This window comes from Sceloporus occidentalis, unplaced genomic scaffold, assembly GCF_023333645.1.
Source record: "Sceloporus occidentalis isolate IW3139 unplaced genomic scaffold, rSceOcc1.0.p SCAF_17, whole genome shotgun sequence".
Taxonomy (NCBI): Eukaryota; Metazoa; Chordata; class Lepidosauria; order Squamata; family Phrynosomatidae; genus Sceloporus; species Sceloporus occidentalis.
In genome coordinates this window covers 10,825,845-10,834,093 of record NW_028316997.1, presented here as the reverse complement: position 1 = coordinate 10,834,093, position 8,249 = coordinate 10,825,845, and the positions used below count along the sequence as shown (strand labels likewise).

At 44.6% G+C, this 8,249-nt stretch overlaps 1 protein-coding gene across 1 annotated transcript; it reads right to left on the bottom strand.

Annotated features, from left to right (window-relative positions):
- Positions 1-5,760: 5,760 nt before the first annotated feature.
- On the bottom strand, positions 5,761-7,032 carry LOC149302834 (protein kinase C delta type-like). Its single transcript, XM_089482008.1, has one exon. It carries the CDS (start codon positions 7,030-7,032, stop codon positions 5,761-5,763), a length of 1,272 nt encoding a protein of 423 aa, XP_089338134.1.
- Positions 7,033-8,249: the final 1,217 nt, after the last annotated feature.

The following is an 8,249-nucleotide window of genomic DNA, read 5'->3' as shown; positions in this document are numbered from 1 at the left end:
GTATAGTTGGACCATCTGACAGAGCTAGCAGCAGAAAGGAGAGTAGTGCTGCTGAAATGGTCAAACTTTACCTCTGTGAAGTTCCTTCTGCGCCTAATGTTGATCCTCTTAGCTACTGGGATGAAAAGAAGAGTGTGTGGCCTGCACTCTCATGGGTTGTGCAGCAGCTACTATCATGTCCGCCAACCACTGTTCAAAGTGAGCGCGTGTTTTCTATGACTGGAAACATACTGAGTCCACGGCGCTCACGCATGGCACCTCATCTGATGGAGCAGATTGCCTTTCTTAAATTTTTTTTCTCTGTAATGTTTAAGGTAGTTTCTCCCCCTGGTTGCACGTGTTTGTGGTGTCGCAACGTCTGCTACCTCCGCCGGTGTAGCCAATTTACGCTAGGGCCTAGTGTCTGAGTTCTGGAAGTCCGCTCCCAAACGCCATGGACTGACAGACTTTCATGCTTTGCCCTGGGGTGAAACAGGTGAGTGGGTCGTCAATTGCCCACTCATTCACCTTTTCTAATGCTGCTGCTGGTGGTGGTGCCAGCGTCTCTTCAATGCCAGTTCGCTTCCTGGCTGGTGTCATGCCTCAAATGTCCCTAATGGTAAGGGTAGTTTCTCCCCCCTGGTTGCACTTGCTGCGGTGTGGCAACGCCTGCTACCTCCGCCAGTGTAGCCAGCTTACGCTAGGGCCTTGTGTCTGAGCTCTGGAAGTCTGCTGCCAAACGTCTAAGACTGACAGTGTTTGGGTGCTTTGCCCTGGGGTGAAACAGGTGAGTGGGTCGCCAATTGCCCACTCATTCGCCTTTCCCAATTCTGCTGCTGCTGCTGGTGGTGCCAGCGTCTCTTCAATGCCAGTTCGCTTCCTGGCTAGTGTCATGCCTCAAATGTCCCTAATGGTAAGGGCAGTTTCTCCCCCCTGGTTGCACTTGCTGCGGTGTGGCAACGCCTGCTACCTCCGCCAGTGTAGCCAGCTTACGCTAGGGCCTTGTGTCTGACCTCTGGAAGTCTGCTGCCAAACGTCTAAGACTGACAGTGTTTGGGTGCTTTGCCCTGGGGTGAAACAGGTGAGTGGGTCGCCAATTGCCCACTCATTCGCCTTTCCCAATTCTGCTGCTGCTGCTGCTGGTGGTGCCAGCGTCTCTTCAATGCCAGTTCGCTTCCTGGCTAGTGTCATGCCTCAAATGTCCCTAATGGTAAGGGCAGTTTCTCCCCCCTGGCTGCCTCTGTCTGCGGTGTGGCAACGCCTGCTACCTCCGCAGGAGTGGCCAGCTTACGCTAGGGCCTAGTGTCTGAGCTCTGGAAGTCTGCTGCCAAACGTCTAAGACTGACAGTGTTTGGGTGCTTTGCCCTGGGGTGAAACAGGTGAGTGGGTCGCCAATTGCCCACTCATTCGCCTTTCCCATTTTTCAATGCTGCTGCTGGTGGTGGTGGTTGTGGTGGTGGTGCCAGCATCTCTTCTGTGCCAGTTCGCTTCCTGGCTAGAGTCATGCCCAAAATGTCCCTAATGGTAAGGGCAGTTTCTCCCCCCTGGCTGCCTCTGTCTGCGGTGTGGTAACGCCTGCTACCTCCGCCGGAGTGGCCAGCTTACGCTAGGGCCTAGTGTCTGAGCTCTGGAAGTCTGCTGCCAAATGTCTAAGACTGACAGTGTTTGGGTGCTTTGCCCTGGGGTGAAACAGGTGAGTGGATCGCCAATTGCCCACTCATTCGCCTTTCCCATTTTTCAATGCTGCTGGTGGTGTGTGGTGGTGGTTGTGGTGGTGCCAGCATCTCTTCTGTGCCAGCTCGCTTCCTGGCTAGAGTCATGCCCAAAATGTCCCTAATGGTAAGGGCAGTTTCTCCCCCCTGGCTGCGTCTGTTTGCGGTGTGGCAACGCCTGCTACCTCCGCCGGAGTGGCCAGCTTACGCTAGGGCCTTGTGTCTGAGCTCTGGAAGTCCGCTGCCAAACGTCTAGGACTGACAGTGTTTGGGTGCTTTGCCCTGGGGTGAAACAGGTGAGTGGGTCGCCAATTGCCCACTCATTCGCCTTTCCCATTTTTCAATGCTGCTGCTGGTGGTGGTGGTTGTGGTGGTGGTGCCAGCATCTCTTCTGTGCCAGTTCGCTTCCTGGCTAGAGTCATGCCCAAAATGTCCCTAATGGTAAGGGCAGTTTCTCCCCCCTGGCTGCCTCTGTCTGCGGTGTGGTAACGCCTGCTACCTCCGCCGGAGTGGCCAGCTTACGCTAGGGCCTAGTGTCTGAGCTCTGGAAGTCTGCTGCCAAATGTCTAAGACTGACAGTGTTTGGGTGCTTTGCCCTGGGGTGAAACAGGTGAGTGGATCGCCAATTGCCCACTCATTCGCCTTTCCCATTTTTCAATGCTGCTGGTGGTGTGTGGTGGTGGTTGTGGTGGTGCCAGCATCTCTTCTGTGCCAGCTCGCTTCCTGGCTAGAGTCATGCCCAAAATGTCCCTAATGGTAAGGGCAGTTTCTCCCCCCTGGCTGCGTCTGTTTGCGGTGTGGCAACGCCTGCTACCTCCGCCGGAGTGGCCAGCTTACGCTAGGGCCTTGTGTCTGAGCTCTGGAAGTCCGCTGCCAAACGTCTAGGACTGACAGTGTTTGGATGCTTTGCTCTGGGGTGAAACAGGTGAGTGGGTCGCCAATTGCCCACTCATTCGCCTTTTCCATTTCCTTTTCCATTTCCATTTCATTATTTTCCTTCTGATACACAACCAACCAACCAAACATAACACACACAATAACACAAATAACACAGTGACATAACACATAACACACAACACATATAACACACAGTGACAACACACATAACACACATAACACATACACGTACAATGCACAAATCACAAGGACCTTTCCTCTTGTTATTTGTCCTGGCCTTCACTTCTACACTCACTAGCATTAATGCTATAACTCACACTTCATACTATAACATTTTTCCATCCACATACCTGCCAACAGACCCAACTTTTTCAGGGACAGTCCTGCTTTTTTCCAGTCCTGTCCCATCTAATTTAGCTATCTAGGTATGCAAATACACGTTGGTAGTTATAGCTCGGTAGGTAGCACTAGTATAAACATTAAATAAATATAATAAAGTACTAAATAATAAATCTAACTTTAAAATACATTTAAATAAACCCCTTAATTTTTTAAAACCCATTAAAATTAAATTATTATTTAGACATAATACATCTTTAACCAAACCAGTGCACTGCTACTAATCTTAAACATAACCGTACATTAACCCTAAGCTATTTTTTAGTTCTTGTCCAACATTTTTCCATCCGCATACCTGCCAACACACCCAAGATTTTGGTGGACAGTCCTGCTTTTTTCCAGTCCTGTCCAGTAAAAGTTGGGTTGTTGCAAAGTATGCCATTGTGAATAGGTAGCAAATGTTAGGCATGTATTACAAGTGGTCCAAAATCAATTTAAAAATGTAAAATAATCCCTATTCTTTTATTAAACATCTATGGATGTGTGATTGTGTATGATAAACGGAGGCCAAGTTCCTTGGAGCATTTGTCTCTAGGTCATTTTGTGTACAGTACACCTCAGTACGTGTGTGCAACTCTATTGGTCGTTTCGGCAGGGGGCTGGCCTGCCATCAACGAATGAAGTGTGTTCTGCAATTCACTCGTTGATGCCAGACCAGCCCCCTGCCGAAACGACCAATAGAGTTGCACACACGTTCCTTCACGGCACTGCTGCTGCTCCGATGTGTTGTTAACCCCGTATTAACCCCTGCTAGGCAACCGGGAAGGAAACGAAGATTAAACGAGCACGAAGAATGTCCGCGAATATTCGCCCGAAGAGAAGACAGGAACGGGCGAATATTCGCGGAATACGAAGGTTTTTTTCCCCCCGAAGACGAGCACGAAGACGAACACGAAGAGCCCCCTGGTGCCCAAGTCTACTAGAAATACATGTAGCCCCTTATTTGAAGCTCCAAGGGGCGTAGTTTCTTTAAATGGATGAATTGTCTGAATGAGGGAGAGCATGAGTTAATGTGTTTGTGTGTATCATAGATGTATAATTGTGGAAGGGAAAAGATGGCACTAGCAGGATGTTTGAGCCTTGGGGAACAGGATGGCACAGGCAGGGTGTATATGGGACAAAGATGGCAAATCTTATGTGTGTTATCTGGGTGCTGGCCAGGTTCTATGTGGGCAGCGTGGTTGGGGTGTGCAACCTGTGATCTATCCCTGTAATTTAGGGGGTTTTAAATATACCTTTAATGCCGTGTTTTTATGTGAATTCCAATTGATCTGTACCTGCAAAGCTTGGTTTGTGTGTTCTTCTGTAGATCCATATCTGCTATGCTATGTTTCCATACATTATTTATGTATACCTGCAAATACAGGGTTTGTATGTCTTGTTCAGTTGATTAATACCTGCAATGCTGTTTCCATGTATTTATTTGATCTATACCTGCGATGCTACGTTTCATATATTATTATTGTATACCTTCAGTGCTGAGATCACAAGTGAATTGCAATTGATCTATACATGCAAAGCTGGGTTTGTGTGTTAATGTGTTGATCTATACCTGCTATAGGCAGCAGGGTCTAATATTTATATATATATATATTTATATATATATATCGGCAGCAGGGACTAATATTAATATATATCGGCAACTGGGGCTAATAGTAATATATATGGGCAGCAGGGGCTAATATATATATATCAGCAGCAGGATCTCATATTAGGCCCTGAAATCATTTAGTGCAAAAGTTAAGGTATTGTGTTGTTTAAAGGATTTCAAGGATTAGTCGTACTAAATTGTGGCTTCAGGCTTCCCATGTTGAATGATCAAGTATTGTATTGTCCAATAACAAAAGTATCATTCCATAGCACATTACTTTTGGCAATATATATATATATATATCTATATATATATATATATATATATATATATGTTTTTTCAGTGGTATGATTTAATGGTGGAAATTATTAATGCCCCCCCAGTTTGACTGTGGTATCTTGTGTGCCCCCCCCTATATACTGTTTCTAGAGTCGCCACTGGTTGGGAAGCATAGTTTCAGAGTCCCTGTGTCCTGTCCTACAGCATCTGCCTCACTGGCCTGTGCTATCACCGAGTCTGATGTAATGTAAGGAAGTTTAACTGTAGTGAGAGGGTGGTAGATAAATGTAACAATCTCCCAGCAGAAGTGGTAGAGGTTAATAAAGTGAGGGTATTTAAACATTCATGGCATATGACTTTTCAAGATCTAGTATGAGACCAGGGGCTGATTAAGGTCTGGGTCCTTGCGACAAAGAATTTGGACAAACTAAATGGGAGAAATACCATGAAATTCTATGTTGGTGGGAGACTCCATGTCTAACATGGAAATTACCCAGGTATGTATATCAACTTATTACAAATACTAGAGACAGAGCGCAGAATGTGCACAAAGCCCGTGACACGTGATGATGAATCTTTGCATAAGAGTTAAAATTAATTTAGTTAAAAGCTTCTGGATCTTAACAACGAGTTTGCCATATCTGTTGTACCACCAATTAAGGGTCATTTTGCAAAGCATAGCACAGATACTCAATTCATGCTTTCTAACATTCGAAATAACAAGAGGTGCTATTTTTGAAATTCAATGTTATTATTTTATTTGAATACAACAGTCTTGGAGGATATTAGACCAGACTGAGAAAAAAGTAGTCGGTAGAAACAACGGAACAGCTTTTCAGTCTCTGATTCTAAGAGCTGTGACCCCGTTAACGTCAAGCCCCATGCTCTTTGGTCTTCGTTGTTCTAACGAATGATCCGGAGTTTGTGTGACTGCTGCAATGGGGGAGCAACTCTGCCAGCTTCAAGTTCATCCCAGTCAATTGACTGGAAGAATGGGTGGCATCTAATGTTGGTTGCCAGCTTCAGCCGAGAAGACGGTTGCTTGGACAGAAGCTGTGTTAATATATCTTTCTCCTCCAAGCTGAGCCAGAGTGGGAGATAGGGAGTATTGTACAGGACTGATGTGTCGACCACATGACCATCAGATCCGTCATCAAATGGGTGTCCTCCTGTGGCCATCTCATACAATATAACCCCCAATGCCCACCAGTCAACAGCAGAGTCATAATGCTCTCCACGGATCATTTCAGGAGCCATGTACCCCTTTGTCCCAACCCGTCCAGTTGCTGTCTTGTTGCCAAACATGTTCAAGAGGGCTAATCCAAAATCAGCAATTTTGACGTGACCTGCAGCATCTAAAAGGATATTGCCTGGTTTTAGGTCACGGTGGACAATGCCATTGCAGTGGAGATACTTCAACCCACAGGTTATTTCCGCCGCAAAAAAATTTGCAATGTTGTTGTCAAGAATTGAATTAACTGCAAGATAATCATGCAAGGTCCCTCCACAGAGATATTCCATCACATAGACAAGATGGCGTTCAGTCTCGAATGAGGAACATCCCTGGACAAGGAAACGGCATCCAGCTGACATTTCCAGAACCTGTTCCTCAATCTGAATGGAGTCCCTGCTTTGCCATTTGAGATGTTTCTTCTTGACCTTTTTCACAGCCCACTTCGACTTGTTGAGGGTATCTGAGGCCAGCAGAACCTTCCCATATCCTCCCCTTCCAAGTTCCTGGTGGAATACCAGGCTCTCAAGGGAAGTTGGCGCCTCCACCTCAAGCCTGGGGCTGGCTGCTTTTCCTGTGGGCTGAGATGTTGAACAGGCTTCCTCTATGTACACCTTCTGCGCTGATGTCCTTTTCTTTTTAACATTTGCCACTTCATCCTTATCTGTGTTCTGAATCTTCCTTTTACGAGGCACGGTACCTTTCTGAGACACTGTGTTCTTCCTTTTTTTCTTATTATCTGGCTCATCTCTTCCAGATATGTGTCTCTTCATGCCTTTTGATTTTCTAGAATAGGCATATCCACTCTTCAGCTTAAGCACAATGTGCCCATTAGGAAGTTGAAAGCACGGTGGGAGAGGCATAGGGCTGTTGTGAGGACATTTTCCTTCCATCATCATTGTCAGCACATCATCCTCCTGTTTAATTTTGTTCTTTTTAGGCATTTTTAAATCAAAAACAATACCGTAAGGTATCAATGCTTCCTCCTTGTATGAAAACCTGAAGGAAACAATGTCTAGGGCCCCTGTGTCCAGAAGTCCAACAAGCACATTGTGACATCACATGACCAGATACACCATAATAACACCTGCTGCAAGCTCCATGTAACATGCACCTTGCTTATATGTCTATAAATGGACAGTAAACATTTTTACACAATTTCCTCCAATGAAAAGTACTTTTAGATTGTTATTTTTCCTTATAAAAAAAGGCAAAACATCACCCCGAGTGAGTGGAATAAATGTGTATTTTTTATATTTCCCCATTTAATATTCAATCTTCCCAAATAAAGAGAAACAGTTTTATTAGCATTTATCCCGCATCATGCATGGATTTCAATGTTATTTTACAATTGAATTGAATCCATAAAAAATAACAGACTAAATCAGTGGCTTTCTGTAGGCCAGCTACATACTGATTATTTTCTAGTAGATGTTAAGTGTTGATGGCACTTCCAGAAATATCTGGATGACTTAACCTTGTCACCAAGACATAGTTTTATACTTAATACAGTATTTGAATTTGCACATCAGTGAAAGTAGCGGAAACTGCATGTTACACAAAGGGCACATTTACATGGAACTTACCGTTAGATGTTTACAATGTTTTCTTTGATCCTGCTAGGTCTACTGGTCGAATCGCTCATAGCTGTCAATATCCTACCAATCCCCATATAAATTGGGCATAAATGTTTGTCTCCAAATAATATGCCTTCTAGGGTGGTAGATAATTTTGTTTTGTCTACACATGATCACCACATAATGCAGTATATTCAATAAACATTGAGTTTGTAAATAACTGATTTAACTGTCTATTACGGTTGGCAACTGTAGATTCTGTAAGATTAAGTTTTACACTTGAACTATGCATATTGCAGGGTCAACAGGGGCATGCAGGAGACACTCTCTGTAATGCATAGGAAAGTGCACAAAATGAACCTATAAACTTAAAGCTTAGTGAATAAACTCCTTAGAGGGTTAAATGTTTTACCACCTGTGCACAATGATTTGTAAAACACGTGTTTCACTGTAGCGCAGCCTTTTTGGTGATGGATACTAGTATATAGAGAAGACATGGCTAATTACAAGAATGTAGTGATCTCTTTTAGAGATGATTTAGTTTTTATCATTATAGGTTGGAACAGTTTGTTGAAATACTCCGA